This window comes from Scylla paramamosain, chromosome 29, assembly GCF_035594125.1.
Source record: "Scylla paramamosain isolate STU-SP2022 chromosome 29, ASM3559412v1, whole genome shotgun sequence".
Classification (NCBI taxonomy): Eukaryota; Metazoa; Arthropoda; class Malacostraca; order Decapoda; family Portunidae; genus Scylla; species Scylla paramamosain.
In genome coordinates this window covers 12,304,740-12,323,726 of record NC_087179.1, presented here as the reverse complement: position 1 = coordinate 12,323,726, position 18,987 = coordinate 12,304,740, and the positions used below count along the sequence as shown (strand labels likewise).

Here is an 18,987-nt window from a genome sequence, read left to right as displayed (position 1 = left end):
TTAGTACTGTGTCATTTATTATATTCATACAACTGATTTTCCTGTAGTAGAACATTATCATTACTAGTGTGTTATGCATTGCAGGGCGAGTGTCTGAGAGCCTGGGAGAAGGGGAGGGTGGAGGAATACAGCGTGGAGAAGGCCCAGAGAAGGAAAAGTGGACGCGAAGAAGGGAAAGGAAAGAGAGGAGAGACTCTGAGCGACGAGGCTCCATCAACACTTCTGACTCTGACTCAGGTGAGACTCCTGATGGGCATGAGGAATGTGACATGGGAGGATGCTTGTGGAATAAAATGATACCTCAGCCTCTTATTAATTTGCTATTCTCTGACACTTACTGTTGCATCTGTTCCCCAGACATCCAGCAGGTGAGGGGGCCTTTCTCCCGAGAGTCCTCCCACCAGTCCCATGACTCCCGGCAGCGATATTCAGAGTCCCCAAAGAAAAGTTCCAGCCTCAATGCAGCCAAGAGAGCTTCAAAGGGGCACAGTGAAAGCAAGGACAAAGATAGTAAGAGTGATAAGAAAGAGGAGAAAGACAAGAACTCAGATGATGATAATGATAATGAGGGTGACACACCAGGACATGAATTTGCTGCACCATCAGGGCAGCCTCAGGAGACACAGAAGGGAAGCTCTGAACAAAGCCAGAACTCAGAGCCACAAGAGACCTCAATGAAGGATCAAGAAACAGGGGAGGAGACTCAGCAGCAAGTAGCAGATTCTGACAGTGTGTGTGAAGAGGCAGCTGGAGGTGACAGCAATGAGCAAAAGGTGTCCTCTGCAGGTGCTGGAGAGAAAGGAGACATGCCTGCTGTAGCTGAAGACAATGAAGAGAAGGGAGACAAGTCCAGAGGTACTGAGGAGAAAGGAGACTTGGAAATTATATCCAAAGGTGGTGAAGAGAAGGGAGATGTGCAGGCTGCAAATGAAGATCCTCATGCATCACCAAGATCTCTAGATGGACGCAGTGTAGAGGTGGAGGATGGAGAAGATATTGCTGCCTCCACTGATCCCCGGAGCAAGGACCCATCACATCGCCTCTCCCTGCCTCTCAATGAACTCATCAGGTCTGTCCTAACAAGCATGTAACAAGTTTAGATATTAAGAAAAAATTTTGGTCATCTAGTGCATTTTTGTTTTTATTGGTATTTTCAAAGTCTGCTTATTATAACTATGAATGCATGTGGCCAGCTGTGCTGGCATGTAGTACTGTTGCCTACACACAACTGTCCATTTCCACCAGGGGCTGACTGGGCTAAGAGTGTGAATGGCAAGTGTGAATATGGGGTCACCCTGTTTGGGATAGCTGGCCTGGTATATAGGTAGATTATTACTAGAGGAAAATATATTTTGATTATGATGATATTACGTAGGTGTGGATCCGAGAGCCTTCCACGACCACAACCATCAGCGGAGGTGATCAGGAAGTCAGCCAGCACAGACAGCTTTGTGCCCAGCATCACCGAGGCATCTGTGGACATCTTGCGCACACCTCCCACTGCTACCCTCACTGCCAACACCAGGTTGACCACTCACTGGTTTTCTCTCTCTCTCTCTCTCTCTCTCTCTCTCTCTCTCTCTCTCTCTCTCTCTCTCTCTCTCTCTCTCTCTCTCTCTCTCTCTCTCTCTCTCTCTCTCTCTCTCTCTCTCTCTCTCTCTCTCTCTCTCTCATGACTTAAGAACATAAGAAAATAAGAGAAGCTGTAGGAAGCCATGTGGCAGTCCCTGTTTGAAACTTATCTACCTATTTCCACCTATCATGGCCATTCATAATGTCTGATAAGAATGTTAGAGTATATGTGAGTGTGTGTGTGTGTTGTATCAGAACCTGTAATCCCATGATGACTATAGATTCCCTTGAACACTTTTTATTCTTTGCCAGTGGAGGATTGTGGGCAGAGTTCATGAAGAGCCGGCACAATTCCTCTGATGTGCTGAAAAGTCGCAACAGTTCGGGGACCAGTGTGGACCTGTTGAAGAGCCGCCACAACTCAGGTAGAGGGACGCTGACACACACACACACACACATCTTCAAACTGCATTTGTCAACCTTCACCTTCCTCTGTCAATAGTTAAGTCAGTATCCAGACACTGTATCCTTGCCTGGATGACCATGATAGGGTTGTAAAGGGGAGCAGCTTATCACAAGAGAACAGGTGGGTAAGCATATTGGGATGAATGTGATCACAACAAGCTCATATATCAGGGATTTATGCACAACCAGTTTGTTAGTGATATCTTACAGGTGGCTCAAGAGGGAAGATCTTTCATTTGAACTTAATTGAGCAGGGAGAAAAGGTTGATTCAAAATTATTCTCAGTCAGTCTCTGTGGATTTCTGAGCCTCTGATCTTGTCCATTAAATCCAAAATCCACTGAGGGTTTACTGTACATAGTAAGATAGGTGAGTTTTGTATGCAGGATTGTGTTCTGTTTCAGATTAGTATTTTCAACAATCTTTTGTCCTGTTCACCAATCTTCTGCAGGTACTGGCGGGGACCTCCTGAAGAGTCGCCACAACTCAGGGACTGGGTCTGTGCTTGGCGGCCCATACTCTGATGTGTCCAGCTTGTTGGAGTCTGGCCAGACCACAGAGGATGGCTGTGAGGGGGACATCAGTGACTCAGACAATGACTGCTCTGATTGGCTGCAGGACTTTGAGTTAGTGGAGCCATTCCTGCCAGAGTTTTGGCTCATTATGAGGGTGTCTGATGATCGTGTTGACACTTTCTTCCATTGTAGGTATGTGGCATGAGAGCAAATATAGTGTATCTGTTCATATTGCAGTTCTGGTTCTAACTTCAGTTATAATAGCAGCCTGAGATGTGTTAAGTTGCATCACATAAACATCACTGATATTATTCATTGACTCAGTAACATGTATTTCCCTTTCTTGATGTAGGACAGAGGCAGAGCTGGGACAGTGGCGGAGTGTGCAGGCAGACATGGTGCGCAACGTGAGGGCATTGGTGAAGCTCGTCAACCAGGTGTTGCTGCTGCAGGATCTCCACAACACTCGTATGTGTAACCCCCTGCTGGAACCTGAGACCTCAGAGGAAATCTGGCTGCATGAAGACACCAAGGGCAGGAGTGTGTATGGTGGGTATGATGGAGAGTTTGTGGTAGGTGGGTTATAGAAGTGTTGTGGGAGATGGATAGGTGGGTATATGTGATGGGAAAATGTTGAGTGTGTTTGATGGGTACACTTGAGAGCTTGTGGTGATCATTATATATATTGTGCATGGAAGAGAGAGAAGATTTCAGGAGGTTGTAGGAGAAAGGGAGAATATGTGTTATAAACTCTCACTCAAAGTCATAATAATTATGTTCTTGGTGCACAGCTGTGTGGTGGATGTCAGGTGAGGAAAGTTAGGGCAGGAGAGACATAAAGTTGTGTGATGATTTTTAATGGTAATGTTTATTTGTGAAGAGTAAACATTGACTTATATTGCCATTCAGTGACCAACTGTTTTGTGGGATGTAAGGGTGTTGAAGAAAGTAAGGGTGATGATATACTGCTGTTCACCCTGCAGACAGTGAGCCTGAGTATCGAGCATTTCTAGAAGCCTCCTTCAAGTTCAAGCCGGGAGCCTTTGCCTGCCGAGCCGTGTGGGAGACCAGGTTTGAGCTGCACCACAAGGTGTGCACCGGCAAGGTGGGCAGCAAGGGCATCCTGGCCCTGCGCACCATCCTCAACCCTTTCTCCGTCAACAACCGCAAAAATATGTTTGTGTACGAAGACAAGTCCGGGAATGGTTCTCATGTGTTCTACCTCAGGTGTGTTTTAGAATGTATGTGTATATGTGTGTGTGTGTGTGTGTGTGTGTGTGTGTGTGTTTGTGTTTATACCTAATTGTGTTTTTACAGGGTTGAGTCAAGCTTGTAATGTCTTGCCTTTTAAAGTTAATTTATCATATTTATCTTCAAAGTTATGAATGCTTGCACACACAACTTTGTCTGTCACTGTATTCCAGTGTGTGCATGTGTGTGTGTGTGTTCTCTTTAATGTTGTATAGTATCAAATACTCTTAATAACATACTCTAGTGCAGGTCATATGCACAAGGGGTGATGTAGAAAGGCTATCAAGCATACTAGAAATTAGGTATATAGGTAATGATACCAAAGTCTTTACCTCTCATAACTGGAAAATTAGGAGTCCCCCATCTCACAAAGCAGTGAAGCATAACAGCATCCCTTCTCCTGCAGACTCAAGGAGCACCAGTCAAGTTCAGTATCGCCCCAAGTGGATGGCCGCAGGGAGGAAGCAGGACTACCCCACAGCGCCTCTGTGTCGTCTCTGGTGAAGCGTGGCAGCCGAGAAGATGATCCTCAGGTGGTGAAGACAGTAAGTTACCACACGCCACTTGGCAGTTGTTTGGTGGTAGGATCTGATCTCTGTACTGGCAGCTGGAGTGTATGCATGGGTAGATCTCTTGCCAGTGACTTAGGTGGCTCCTCTTACTGTACCCTTCTTAGTAATGTACCTTTCCTCTTATTGTACCCTTCCTATTATGGTACCCTACCTCCTATTGTACCCTTCCTATTACTGTACCCTTCCTTTTACTGAACCCTTCCTATTACTATTACTAATACACTCCTCCTACTGTACCCTTCCTCTCACTGTACCACTCTTCCCACACACAGGAGCTGCGGCCACGAGTCAGCTCATTCGGGGAGAAGGATGTGATTATGGAGGGCGTGCCATCAACACCAGCCCAGCGCCGCCGCAGCCACTACATTGTGCTCACCGTCCATGGCATTGCTGAGCCTGGTGAGCCTGGCGGGTGTTCCAAAGCATACCACTTCTCAGGAAAAGAAATTTTTACTTGCATACCTTTTTATGTATTTTGTTTATTTATTAATTTATTTATTTTTAACAACAACAAAAAAGGAAGTGAAAAAATACACACACAAAGGAAATACAAAAAAGACCCACTGAGGTACCAAAGATATTCAAGATAAAGGAATGTATATTTTGAATAATTTACTCTTTTTACTGTGAAGAAAACCTGGACTCATCACAGTGCTGTCTCACTCCCCAGGGCCAGCCATCAAGGAGGAGCTGGTGCGGATGCTGCAGAACAGACTGGATGAGGCAGTGGTGGAGGCAATCTGTCTGATGCTATGGAACAACCCACAGCAAAAACTCACCCTAGAGGATGTGCACTTCATCCAGCCCCCCTATCAGCCTCCAAAGACCATGATCAGGTACTCCTCACTGCCTTCTACTACCTTATAGCTTCTCCATCACTCACTTCATCTCCACTTAAACCATACCTTGGTGTGGCATTAACTTAACTTATCCTTTTGTCACCCTTTATCTCTGTTACTTGAACTGTGCCTTAGTGTGACATTCACTCAACCTATTATTCTTGTATCCCTATGAGTGAAGTTTTTTTTTTTTTCTTTTTTTTTTTTAGTGAGGTGTGTGTGTGTGTGTGTTTCAGGTTCACCATCAACGCCAGTGCTCTTCCGCATCTCCAAGCCGTGGGTTACTACTTGCGCCAGAACATGCTCTCCTGTGGCTTCATCCATCCCAAGTATGCTGACAGCTGTCCTGAGCACCACTTCCAGGTAAGACTTCTCCATCTTCATCATCATCATCATCATCATCTACTCTGTTATCTTTTCCACTTGGAGAACTTACTTGCATATTGAAAGTCTTATTATGAAGGGACAGGGGTTAACCAGCGTATGCAGTTGGATCTTGCTATGTACGAGTATGTGCTGTGCTGTGCCCAAGCTCCTGGGGTATAGCATGGTGGTATACAAAACTGTCTCTTTCCACCAGGGGCCAACAGGGCTAAGAGTATGAATGATGTTTATGTGAGTGTGGTGTTGCTTGCCTGATATATAGATAGATAGATAGAACTTGCATATCAAATTCTGACTGATGGTGGCTTTGGCACAGGACTTCTCAGCAACAGACCAAGACCTGAGCAACGAACCAAACATCTTTCTCTTCGTCCGGCCAAGAAAGTCTGCCGCCAAGGGTATTGCCTGTATTGTGCTGTCCTTGGTGGATGGCAGTGGGTGTCCCATCCAGTATATGAGGTGAATGAGAAAGTAGCAGCACCTCAGCCAGCCCATTAAGCAGTATTAAGTTAAAGAATTTTTTAGAATGATATAGTTGTATGTTTTTTCAGCTTTAGGCTGGTAATGTGAGCATGACACTTGCTATGGCATTTGAGTAACCCTATGCATGATTTTACTGAACAAGCACCAAAAAATTTGAACTACTTGAATACTTTCGCGGTCAGTAGTGTCTTTCAACATTGTATTCTAATCTTACACATGACCATTTTATTAACCTTGAGAAGAAACCAAAACAAAGCACGAGTGACTCACCCTCACTGTGTTGTGTCTTGTCCAGCTGTGCCCGGCCGTCCCAGCTGGGATATCAGGAGATATTCTCACGGCAGGACTTTGAGGCAATCATCCACACCCAGGAATACCAGGCCAGCCCCACCAAGAGTCCAGGTTAACATCATGTGACTTCTGTATTACTGGTTTTGTTATCATGTAATAGGTATTTAAATATTAACTCTTCCTTGATCCTCCAATTTCCTCATCACCCATTAACATTTCCTTGATCTCTCACCTTCTCACCTATCAGCTCTTTCCTATCCCTCCACTTTCCTCATCACCTATCAACTCTCTTCCATTCCTCCACTTCTCCCATTACCTATCACCTCTCTTCTATTTCTCCACTTCTCCCATCACCTATCACCTCTCTTCCATTCCTGCATATCCCCCATCACATATCAACTCTCCTATTCCTCTACTGTCCTCATCACCTATCAATTCTCCCCCATCCCTCCACCACCCTAATCACCCATCAACTCTCTCCTGACCTGCTGCCTTCCCCTGTCACCCATCAGGCCCCATGGCAATGCTGCAGTTCAAGGTATGGGAGAGTGGCCGTGTTGATCTGGCCGAGGTGAGACGCTACCTGATGGACTCAATACGCCATGCACTGTGGGACGTCAATATGGAATACTGCCTCCTCACCGCCCCCATCATGCCCTCATTGAGTGTCCCTCAGCACACCACCCCAGCCTCCGAGCCCACCACACCCAAGAAAGGTCAGTGGAGTGAAAGATGGACATTCCGAATAGGTGTTTGGTTTGAGATGGCATTCCCAGCCCAGCGGTTTCTTCTCCTTTCCATTAGTTATTGCTTTATTATTATTTAGCTTGACTTTTTGTGGGGTAGAGGGTGAACCAAGAGTGGGATCTCTTTTATGTTTGATAATTACTTTGATTTTTTATATGAATATGAGTTTTGTCTGTTTCTCTCTCTCTCTCTCTCTCTCTCTCTCTCTCTCTCTCTCTCTCTCTCTCTCTCTCTCTCTCTCTCTCTCTCTCTCTCTCTCTCTCTCTCTCTCTCTCTCTCTCTCTCTCTCTCTCTCTCTCTCTCTCTCTCTCTCTCTCTCTCTCATGCAAGTGGCTATCCCCAATACAAGAATAATCAAAATGCAGGAATCCAATGCAGTATATTAAAGGAAATGGTTGCATCACTTAAAAATTGGGCAAATTGCAAGATGCATTTAAGGTACTACACATTTCCTTAATGTTTCCTCTGGTGCACATGCCAGTAATAACTAGAGTGAGTGAATATTTCCTGGGCCATTGTGTTCCTGTGTCATGAAGGCAGATACCTGGAGGTGTGCACCCAGTTCCTGTTTTGTTTTCTGAGCTGCAAATAATTCTTTTGCTTTCAGGGTTTCCTCTTCAAGATGAATGGGTCTTTCTAGTGATAAACTTGATTGGTTTAATGCAATGATCTGTGAATACATAGTGAGTTCAGCTTCAGATTACTATAAAAACTTCATTGCAGATTTTATTCGGTTTACCATAAGAAATCTCATTACAGATTTGATTCATATTTACCATGAAGAAATCTCATTACAAATTTTATTCTAGTAAGTAAAAATAGTGACTATTAAGGTCTTTGGATTCAGTAGAAAGATCTTGTGTCTGCAGGAGAACCTTTTACTCTAGTAAGTAAAAATATAACCAGTCATTGTACACTTGTGGCTGTGTGATGTGGTGGGGCAAGAGTTCACCAAGGTAAAGACCTCTACCCACCTCTAACTAAATCTAGAGGTGCGAGGACCCACTCTGAGGTCAGTGAGTTTGCTGGAAAGTGGCAGCAGCAACAGCCCCCAGCGTGCCGAGGATCGCACGCGCTCTGTCTCGGTGTCAGGTGTGCCTCCCCATGTCTGTCTCCCCCGCATGGCAAGCAGACTCGGGAGTAAGTCATCCATGGATATGTTTTATGTGATCTATTTCCCAGCTAGAGCATCCTAGCTATGCTAGCTATGCCAACTATGCACCAAGCCTGAGCTAGAGACTGCCAAGCATGACCAGTTGATGTGCTTCACCTTGTTGAATCATATTAGTCAAGGTCCATAGAAGTATTGTAGGGACATATGTCTGTCCTCATTAAGAGCTTCTCTTAGTGAATACATATATGAGTATGTATGACCTACATAAATACATGCTATGTACCTAGATTTTGTATTTATTCTTGTTTTTCCTTTGAACATTGAGTAATTTGACCACAATTATGTACAGGTTAAGAAATCTTCATCCATAATTCTTAAATCCAGAAGACTTACAGTCTGAAGCATTATGAATAAAGTATTTTTAACCTGCTCTTTCAAGTCAGGCTTTAATGCCACATGGACCCAGAGGTAGACTGGTCATGTTCCCCTGAATGTGTGTTGTGTTGTGTGCCATGTGTGCTGTGGAGTCTCATGTTTTGTGGACTTCTGTGTTGCTGCCACCTGCCTGGCTTGACACTTACAAGGTGATGAACAGTGTGTGATGTTATAACAATTACTTGACTAGTCATGACAACTGAATTAACTGTTGTCATTGCTACCTTTGTATCTCAGCAGTTATGTTGACCTGTAACCTTGTATAGAGTTCCTTGGCATATAACTTCACTCATGCTGTGCCTTTGTCCTGAAAACTAGAGTGAACATGTCAGCATTCAAAAAGTAGTTCAGTAATTAAGTGGAATTCAGCTGACAAATTGTGAAGACTTCCATTGTAAAAAGAATGCAAAATGACTTTCAGCACCAGCATTGCTGCTTGGATATGAAGACATGAATGTTAAGAGTGAGAGGAAAGGAAACCAAGATTTGAAGTCATATAAAGAAATTACATTTGAGTTGGACATAGATATATAGTATAATGGAGATGAAACGCTCTATATTGTGAGAAAGTCTGTGGGGAAAGATCATTGGGTGTGGTGGACACCAAGATTTGCCTGGCTATTTGTAATGTTGGAGTGGTTTGCAATTCCCTGCATGTTCCTTATCTGCTCTGACTCTGGATATAACTTTTTTTAAGGTACATTTGAAAACATACTGGCAGAGATTGAAAGAAAATAAAGTCAAGTGACAGATGAATTACTCAGAGTAGAGCTCATGAAATGTACTCTGTTCACCACAACTGAATAGTGCTCCATTGAAGACAAGTGTTTGTACTTCCTCAAAATTTCAAGTCTTTGGAAAATGGAAAAACAGCACAGCAAGCCATCTAGTGTTAACTTTGATGTATGAGAAGATGATATAGATAAAAATAATCTTGCAAAATCAATGATGTATGAGAAGATGATATAGATAAAAATAATCTTGCAAAATCATTTTGCATAAGTGCTGTGAATAAACTGGATCTTAAAACACTGAAGGTTTTGTATTAAAGTATGAAGCCTTGCATCACTGTTAAAAACCTTGTGCCTGTCCCTTATGATGGGGTGTTATTGGACCATATTCTGAAACACTCTTGCACTGTACCTCTGCTATATTCAAAAGCCTGTAGTTGAAGTTACACAGGTTTATAAGGGTATTTTTGTGGTTCTAGTGACAGATAAACAAGATTTATACATTATCAACAAGAGAAACACTCTTGAGAATCTTGCTAATCATCTCTGTGGCCTTTGAAAAGAGCTGTGGTGAAAGAGCAAAGCATTTCTGAATATGGGCCATTGTGTGTAGCATGCAAGAGCACCACACCACAATCTCCCCAGGGATACCATCCTGAAGGTCAGTACACATCATGCTGTGGATGGAAATGCAGAGATTCACACAGGTTTGCATCACCCTCATTAAGGAGTGTTAGCTCACTACCGTTGGTGAGCCTCAAATAACCAGTAAAAGCCCAACCTCTCTTCTGCCTTACATTGTAATAAGTTTGAAAATATATCAAAGATGGAAGAACAAAACATTTAATTGAAGCCCTTCAGGAAACATGTTTCTTTTGTATTCTACTACATAAGCTACTTGTTATCGACATAATGAGAGAAAGGTATAATATGGTATGGTGTGTGTGTGTGTGTGTGTGTTTCAGTACACAGCCATTATTGCAAGATAGTAAATGCACTTTGTTGCTTCAGATTTTAAAACAGTGCTTAATATATGTATTTCTGTTTCAGATCACATTGTGTTTTTTCCCCTGCATGATATGTTGCCATAATTGTGTAAATATTTGCTCATATAGTAATGTAGTTGATTTGTATGTACTGGATAGCTTAGTTTAGTTTGATGCTGCAGAGTGTTGTTGTGACAGTGTCTGGCCAGAGTTAGCAGATTGTGAGAGGTACTAACACTCCCTGAATCAGAAGAGACATCTAGGAAAAGTTGTAAATACTGTTTATGTACTGCATGAGTGTTACTTGTTCATGTACTAGACTGTTTATTGTAAGGAATTAAGTTCAGATTCTGTATAATACAAATTCTGGGATTTCATACCATTTCCTTGAGACTTCTTTATAAGATTCTCCCTTGATATTTTAGAGTCAAAAAGTAATTTGTAAATCATTATTCTTAATGGTGTACTATAAACCTAATTTTTTTATGAAGGAAGTGGAATTTTGTTGGTCTGCCAAGCAAAGAAGATGATTATACCAAGATGTTTTCTGAAAATACAATATGTAAAAAGTAAAAACATTTTATATGATCTTTGTAAATCAAATAGGTGACTACTAGGTTAAAACAGTATATTTAACAAAGAAATAAACATAAACCTCTGATTTCATTATTGAAAGTAAGAGAGCAGCAGGAGTAGAGATGAGGCAGTCCCAGTATCCCGTCTTATGTTTTGTCCAAGTTGAGAAGAAGTGGAGGGGATGACAGGATTCACCTTAACATTTCCTCCCATCCCTTAGGTAAGCGCATGGTGCGGGCTGGCGAGGGCAAAGGTGACAGTCAGCGGGAGCGTGCCCCATCACCACTCACCCTGGTGCAGGTAAGGAGGCTGCTAGTCTTTGATGTACATCACTAGTATTGCCTTCAGCCAGGCTCCTCCCAATCATAAACATGATGCATAGAAACTTGTTAATAATCATACAAAATGGTTATTTGAGTATTGTGTTGTAGTGACTATATTGTTGTCATACTTTGCATCTATACTCAAGACTGCAATGAAAGAAGAACTAAGCTCACTGGATGTGTTGCTCACTTGAACAGTTTTCACAGCAGTTAACACTTCCCTTTACCTTGTGGAGGAGCTTGGGCTTCAGCATTAGGCTGAGTGGCTTCTGTCATGACTGTTCTCAGTGTTGTGGATGACATTGCTAAAAGCTTCTGGAAAAGTAGAGTGTTATATTTTTGCTTTTGAAGAAATGTAAGCTGAATTTTACCTGTTTAACTGTGATACCTTTTTGTATTCTTCTGTGTCATTAAGTTATGGATGAGCTTAACTGCTTTTGCTGAATTCAGAATAACAGTTCCATTTTTATTCCTGAGAATCTTGTGGTGACGGCAGTTGTCCTCATGTTCAGTGTACTCATCAATAACCCTTCAGTCCACTTAACATGTGAGTGCTTGACTCACCGTCACAAATTTTTTACATCACCACCTTTTTGCATACAAGCTTTACAGCTTATGTTCAGGCATGATTATCAGACTAATAATATAATAATTATATATTCTTTACAAAACTTGTTTTCACAAACTAACCTGAATGATTTGCTTATTTACATTGAAGTTACAGTAAACTTATGATATGAGTAATCCTTAACTGAAAATTGTCCGGACTTATTGACAGGAGGGAAGCATTGTAATTCCTATTATTCAGTATACAGACTTTTCATTCCTCATAGTTCAACCAGTTCTGAGCATCTTGGTGCTACGTAACATGTAAGCTGTTGAGTGTTATTTAACCAATAATATTTTACTTTTAACGGTTTGTGCATGCTTTTGCTAAAGAGTTTTATAGACATTTCATGGATTTAACCTTGTGAATGCTTTTTTTTGAAGACATAATACACTACTGGTAGGGAGCTGTGAATGCTGTTGATAACTGCTAGTTTTTTGTTGTTTTTTCCAGGCATTGATAAATTCATTATAATATACACTGTCACTAACTCTTGAGGGAGAGAGATTTAACCCAGCCAGCATGAGTGTGAGAGTGGTGAAGTAGTACACTCACCCTGTAACAGCAGCCCCATGACACCAGACAGATGTGGACTTAATGTGAGAGTAACTTCCCCTGGTATGCCTGTATCAGAACACTGCCTCTGTTCCTGGTGGGGGAACAGGATGCACAGGATATTTAGTGGCATTTTGGAGGACATGGCAGAATGAAGTCACACAATGTTTTTGAGACATTTTCCATGAACTCTTAGTCAAAGATTACAAGATTTCTTTGTCGGGGATTTTTAAATGTTAAAATGTCAAAGGGTGTTCAGTTTCACCAAAAAATCTCTGTACAAACATGTGTTGCAATTCTTTCCTTTACATTTTGTGTTTTTTTATACATGTGGTGTTGTGTGTAGTGATCTAATAAATACTGTGGATAGCCATGGTTGTTTTGTGGCAGTGTGGCATGTGAGTGGTGGCATTGTTCTGATACTGGCCATGGTGTGAGGCAAGGGTGTTGGTAGTACAGGGGTAGGCCATACAGGGAACAGGACTCCTAATGCTGTGAGGTAATCTTGGTTTGCTTGTCTGTAGGCCAGACTCCGCCTCATGTCTAGCTCTGTGCCGGACCTCAAGGTGCGGGCGCGGCGGGCATCCCTGCACTACCCCTGGGATGGCTCGCCTGTGGTAAACACTCTTCTTTGTAATGAGGGGATGGGGAGGTGCCTCACACTCTTCACACTGGTGATCTCAAAGCTCCTCATCAGGACATGATAACTCTTCTTGTCACTATCAGTAAAAGGATTTTAAATTACAGATATTTTCTGAACTTAAGTAGTGGTCTTGAGTTTAGCTTTGAAATGTTAGCTATATTGGAAGGTAACATGATCTTAAATCAGTGTGCTAAAAGTCTCAGCTGTGGGCAACATACAGCTGAGGCTGTGTGAGGAGGGGGAAGGTGAGCAAAATGGATCCAGGGCAAAGCACTGAGGGTGTGTCACCACATACCAGGTGATGCAGCCTCCCCTGGCTGGCAGCACTCAGCCATCAGGGTAGGGTAAGATGTGTACTTTTCTGTGTGTGACAGTCAGTTTTTCTTAGTTATGTTTGTGCTGCATTTCCTATTCTGAGGCTTCCATAGTGTGCTTATATCTGCTTAACAACTCAAACTTCAGTGTATTTACTAGTCTTACAATGTTGATTAGCACAGCACAGTGATGCCATTAGTCAACCATGTGGCAAGAGGGCATTTGTCTGGCCCTGTGAGGTGATGGAGTTAGGTAAGACTTATATGTGATGTGAACAATATAAAGTAATTATGCATGTCAACTTTGATCCGAGCTACTCAAGTAGGATAACCCCAATATAACAGTGTACCCTTGTAAAGTAGTCCCTTATGGACATGTAGTGTTGGAGTAATTGAACATCTAGTCTGCAACAATCTTCCCTAGTGGGGCAGTGCAAGATGAGGGAGTGCAACACTGTGAAGAAACAGGGACAGTAAACTGCCAATTACTACACTGCATGAGGAGAAAGATTTGAGTAAAAATATTAATTTTCATTATTGCTTAATCATTGCTACTGAGAAAAATTATGAAAATCACTCAGTCCCTGTTTTTTCTGGTTTTCTGGTGTTGAGTAACTTTACAATGTAGCCATTCTGGTTAATGTGCAAGTATAACACTAAATTAATTTTCTTTTTGCTGAAAATAACATAATTACAATTAAAATAACTGCTCTTTCAAGTATCACTCTCAAGTACGAGTATCACTAATCAAAACTACAAACTTTTCAAACATCTTTTGTAACATCAGTATGTAGATGTATGTTGAAAATTACATAGCATATTTTGAGGTCTTTTGTGCTATTAAAATGAGATTATCCTAAATTATCATCAAATTTGTACATGACATCCCTTCCCCCTTCCCCCATGCTGCAGCTGGAGGTTAGCAGCAGCCAGTCTGCCCAGGGCCACTCTCCCCTGAAAGTGAGGCACTCTGTGGACCTTGGGGTGGACCGCAGCAAGCTCCTGGGAGATGAGGGGCCCTCGCTGCCGCAGGAGGTGGGTGGCAAGCTCCATAGGTAGCTGCCGGAAGCCATTGAGTTAAGGAATGATTTTGTATGTGAGTGCATGCTTGTTGTTGACCTGACTCTGGGTCAAGGTCAGGGGGTAGGGCCAGTATCAACTCATTAGTACACCTGGGTTTCAGCTCAGCAGGTTCTTGGGTGTGCATTGTGTTATGTTTGAGGTCATTGGGTAAATGAGGTGGTGGGGATACTGGACAACACAATCACTTTAAAGATGAAGCTAAATACTTATTCATATTGAAAATTAGTAAACTTATATAATAATGATAATATTAATACTGTATTATTGTTAGTAGTAGTAGTAGTAGTAGTAGTAATAGTAGTAGTAGTAGTAGTAGTAGTAGTACTTAGCAGCAGCAATGGTAGTAGTAATAGTAGTAGTAGTAGTAGTATCAATATCATTATAATTATAAATAAAATACGAGTGGTACAGAAGATGTGTGTGTGTGTGTGTGTGTGTGTGTGTTTACCTTGTTGTATTGTACAGTGTATGAGCCAAAGCTCATTTTGTCCTATCTCCATAATTGTATTTATCCAGTTTCTCTTTAAACATGTGTACACTTTTTGCCACAACCATTTCTTCCTTCAAATCATTCCAGATTTCAATAGTTCAATACAGGAAGCTGCATTTCTTAATGCTACTTGAACATCCACTCTTCTTTATTTTCTTCCCATGCTCCTGGTCTGTCTCTCTCCCTCCTCCATCTGTGGTACCAAGTCATTTCTGTCTATTCTTCCCTTATTGTTTACTAATTTGTACATTGTTATCAGGTCTCCTCTTTCTTTTCTTTCTCGTAGTGTTGGTAAACCCATCTCTTCAAGTCTTTCTTCATAGCTTAAGTCTTTCAATTCTGGTACCACCTTTGTTGCCATGCTCTGTATTCTTTCCAGTTTTTGCATATCTTTTTCCATGTGGGGCCCAAATTACTGCTGTGTATTCCAATTTAGGACGTATCATGCTTGTTATAATTTTCTTCATCATTAATTTTCTTCATCATTTCTTTATCTAAATAGTTAAATGCCACCTTGATATTAACTAACAAGCTGTATGTAGGGCCAAATAACCAATTAATGTATCTTTCAGGTGATAGTGTGTCCTGAATCATTACTCCCAATTTTTTTTTTTTTTTCATTACTTTTCATTATTATTTCTCCTCCCATTTTGTACTTCCATGAAGATCTCTTCTTGCTTTTTCCTGTGTGTGTGTGTGTGTGTGTGTGTGTGTGTGTGTGTGTGTGTGTGAGGACAAATATTTCACACTTTAATCATCTGACTGAACAAGGAAAGAGAAGCAGATTCTCTCTCTCTCTCTCTCTCTCTCTCTCTCTCTCTCTCTCTCTCTCTCTCTCTCTCTCTCTCTCTCTCTCTCTCTCTCTCTCTCTCTCTCTCTCTCTCTCTCTCTCTCTCTCATTCCCATAAAATGTGGTGATTTAACTTGTCATTCCATTACCAGCACAACACTCCAAGTGAATATCTTGTTAGGTTAGGTATTAGAGGTTGCTGCCCCTCATATAGATGGTCAACCTATATACAAGGTTCACCATAAAGTATTAATTTCCTGACCAGAAATCATGAGTCGGCCTATACTTGAGGAAACGTGGTATGTATATTTTTAGATTGTGTGATTTACCAAAAAGAATTACACTGAGACTTGATACAGTGTGTTACTGGTATTATAATGTTTACACCTGTGCACTGCTTTCCCTCAGCCATGGGAGTACCCAAGCTCATTGTCCTCCCTTCTGCACCCCCTCTACCATACCATCATGCTGGAGTGGCTGGAGTTTGCCTCAGAGCTGGAGGAGCGCGGGGAGCACACGCTGCGCAGGGAGTTGGGAGAGAAGAGTGGAGAGCATGCTGTCAAGAGACACACTATCACCCTCAGCACAAAGTATGTTCTTATGTACATGGTTTAACAACTCTTGAGAAACTTATTTCTTAATTTTTGTGTAGTCTTGTGAAATGAATGGATAAAAATGGCAAGGTAAAGGCTATTGAATATTTCAGCAAGTAGCTGTGGATCAGAGAGGCCATGGAATGAAGTCTTAAATATAAACTGGAACTAGAAAATTTATCTGAGAAATTGCAGATAATAACAGTGTGGGGAGTTGCCATCTGAAAGATATCAGTTTACCATGTAATGCAGGCATAGGGCCTCCATTGCAAAATAATTATAATTTTGTAAAACTTTCATCAGGTAATTTTTTTTATAGCAAACTTATTTCCATGTTATGTTCTAAATAATTTTTTTATTGAGTTGATTGATTCATGAATCTTCAGAAGCATAATCCTCATTCCATGGGTTTCCAGGCCTTCCTTCTCTGCTATAGATCATTCCTGCGCTTTATCTTGTTGAGTCTTTTCTTAACATCATCTGTTTTTGTGAAGCAGGAATTTTGCTGCAGACCTACTCAAGTGTGCATGTGCGGAATGTTTCAGGCATGCCGTCCCAGTGTTTTTGACAGAGCTTCAGAAGTGGCTGTCACAAAATGCTGCTGATACTTCCACCAAGATATTTGAAGAGGTCCAGCAGGAAGAGGGAGAAAAGGAGCAAGGAGGCTGCTTGGCTTATAAGCTGGTAGAATCAAGCAAGGTAAATGGCCAGCTCATCAGAAATATAAGATCATAAATTTCATGTAAATTTTCAGATTTATGAAAACAGAAAACACAGAAGTATTTGTACAGGGAAATCTTCCTGATATTTTAGGTTGATAGTGATAAGGTATGAGATCCTTCACCTCTCATATTGTTGTCCTTAGATCCCACCAGTGCTGAAGAGTGATGCCAGCGGAGGCTACACACACACCAACTTCATCATCATCAGCCGCAACAACCAGCAGTGGTGGGCCACTCTCTTTGAGGAGAACTTCAATGACTACTACATCAACACTGTCACTGGTGAGTTTTGTACATTTGTTGTATGTCTCTCTGCCTTGTTTTGTACTTCACTGTGTAGCACTTGTGCATTTATACTTAAGCATGAGAGGTGTACTTGTATGAACAGGGAACATCCATGATTTTACAAATAAATTGGATAGAAATATGAAAGGAGACAAGACACCACAGGCATCATTCTAATGCTGTATTGTGTACCACAACAAATATACACACACACTTTTTTTTTTTTTTTTTTATGTACCTAGTATCTGAGGCCTTCTTTTATTCTGTATTCCTGCAGCAAGCAAGAGTAGCCAGCGCTATCCCCCACTGGTAGTGTCTCCAAGGGGGCGCTGTCTAAGTGGTGGGGACATGGCTTTCTCCAGGGCAGATGGCAGCTCAGTCACCTCAAGCACAGGCCCTCCACCATCCTCCACCTCCATGCCTGTCACCCCCTTCACTACCAGTGCTGGGGTGGTTGCATCCTCTTCATTTTCATCCTCAGCCAATCCCATATCACCCCCCGTCACTGTGCCTTCCACCCCTACCAGCACCACTAATGCCATGGGATCATTCTGGTCTACCGACACACCTGATGTTGTGTTCATTCCACGACAGAAGCTGCTCCTGGCCACACTGCGAGGAATGGAGGTGAGGGCCAGTCCCACAAGACAATAAGATCCATTTTTGTATATAAAGAATATGAACTTAACTTTGTCCAAAATGAGAATCTAATGGAGTTGTCCCACAGCTGGTCATCTACACATACAACTGGACCAAGGAGCAATGTGACAACCTGCACACCACCATGACGCGCCTGGCCCACTGGACCACTGCCCGTAACCGTCTGTTGTCCACCATTGTGCTGCAGAAGATGGGTCTCTACCACAACCAGCCCTTCAATCGCAAGGCTCCCATCAGGAAGGATGAGGTTGGATGCCAAGTGATTCATGAATGCTTTGTTAGCAAGACTGCAGACACTTCATATTGATTATTATTATTATATAGCATTGTATATTGTAGTATACATACTTATATTTCAGCACAGCTAATGACTTTGTCCTTTTTCCTCCCACCAGGACAATAACCCGTACATGGGCAACCAGAGCCACGTGGACACTCTCATCAAGCTGCAGGCGCCGGCACGGGAGAGTCCTGGCACCACTGACCGAGCTGGCAGGAGACCTCAGGTGCTGCTCACACACTTCTCACAGCCTCCAATTTTAGATGATCATTTTTGGCTTTCTCTTTAGGCACTTTCACCTAAGTGGGCCTTTTTTATATATATTTTTTTTTTTTTTATTTCTCTTCCTTTTTGTTTAGGTCAGTGTCCATCTTACAAAAAAAAAAAAAAATTGATAAATTTCTGTGCTCTTCTATCTTTACCTCATGTTATGTTTCCTTTTGTCAGCTTCTGTGTTTGTCTGTGAGACCCTTGTGTTATTAGCTTCCATTAACTTCTTCATTATTATTTTGTGGAATAATTTTATTATCTGTTTCTTTGAACCTCACTATTGTTATTTCTTAGGAATCTTTGAACCTCACTATTGTTATTTCTTAGGAACCTTTCATCTGTTTGCTACACTGAACCATTATGTCATTAACTGTGATCCTTATTGGTATATTTTTTTTATTTTTTTTTATTT

At 41.9% G+C, this 18,987-nt stretch overlaps 1 protein-coding gene across 12 annotated transcripts in view; it reads left to right on the top strand.

Moving 5' to 3' along the window:
• The window catches only part of LOC135115321 (KICSTOR complex protein SZT2-like), a 69,662-nt gene that overhangs the window by 37,438 nt on the left and 13,237 nt on the right, over positions 1–18,987 (top strand). For 9 of the 12 annotated variants that reach the window (XM_064031947.1, XM_064031948.1, XM_064031957.1 and 6 more), the window contains 24 exons: positions 85–237; positions 358–1,069; positions 1,376–1,525; positions 1,885–1,997; positions 2,488–2,743; positions 2,904–3,100; positions 3,535–3,778; positions 4,209–4,347; positions 4,647–4,773; positions 5,045–5,210; positions 5,450–5,576; positions 5,914–6,056; positions 6,376–6,482; positions 6,884–7,087; positions 8,109–8,258; positions 11,181–11,260; positions 12,970–13,062; positions 14,315–14,437; positions 16,174–16,355; positions 16,904–17,057; positions 17,224–17,362; positions 17,643–17,992; positions 18,093–18,272; positions 18,421–18,531. In XM_064031947.1, coding sequence (XP_063888017.1) covers positions 85–237; positions 358–1,069; positions 1,376–1,525; positions 1,885–1,997; positions 2,488–2,743; positions 2,904–3,100; positions 3,535–3,778; positions 4,209–4,347; positions 4,647–4,773; positions 5,045–5,210; positions 5,450–5,576; positions 5,914–6,056; positions 6,376–6,482; positions 6,884–7,087; positions 8,109–8,258; positions 11,181–11,260; positions 12,970–13,062; positions 14,315–14,437; positions 16,174–16,355; positions 16,904–17,057; positions 17,224–17,362; positions 17,643–17,992; positions 18,093–18,272; positions 18,421–18,531 — 4,400 coding nt within the window. The remainder of the gene's footprint in view (positions 1–84; positions 238–357; positions 1,070–1,375; positions 1,526–1,884; positions 1,998–2,487; positions 2,744–2,903; positions 3,101–3,534; positions 3,779–4,208; positions 4,348–4,646; positions 4,774–5,044; positions 5,211–5,449; positions 5,577–5,913; positions 6,057–6,375; positions 6,483–6,883; positions 7,088–8,108; positions 8,259–11,180; positions 11,261–12,969; positions 13,063–14,314; positions 14,438–16,173; positions 16,356–16,903; positions 17,058–17,223; positions 17,363–17,642; positions 17,993–18,092; positions 18,273–18,420; positions 18,532–18,987) is intronic. The other 3 variants (XM_064031958.1, XM_064031955.1, XM_064031959.1) reach the window with 3 other exon arrangements.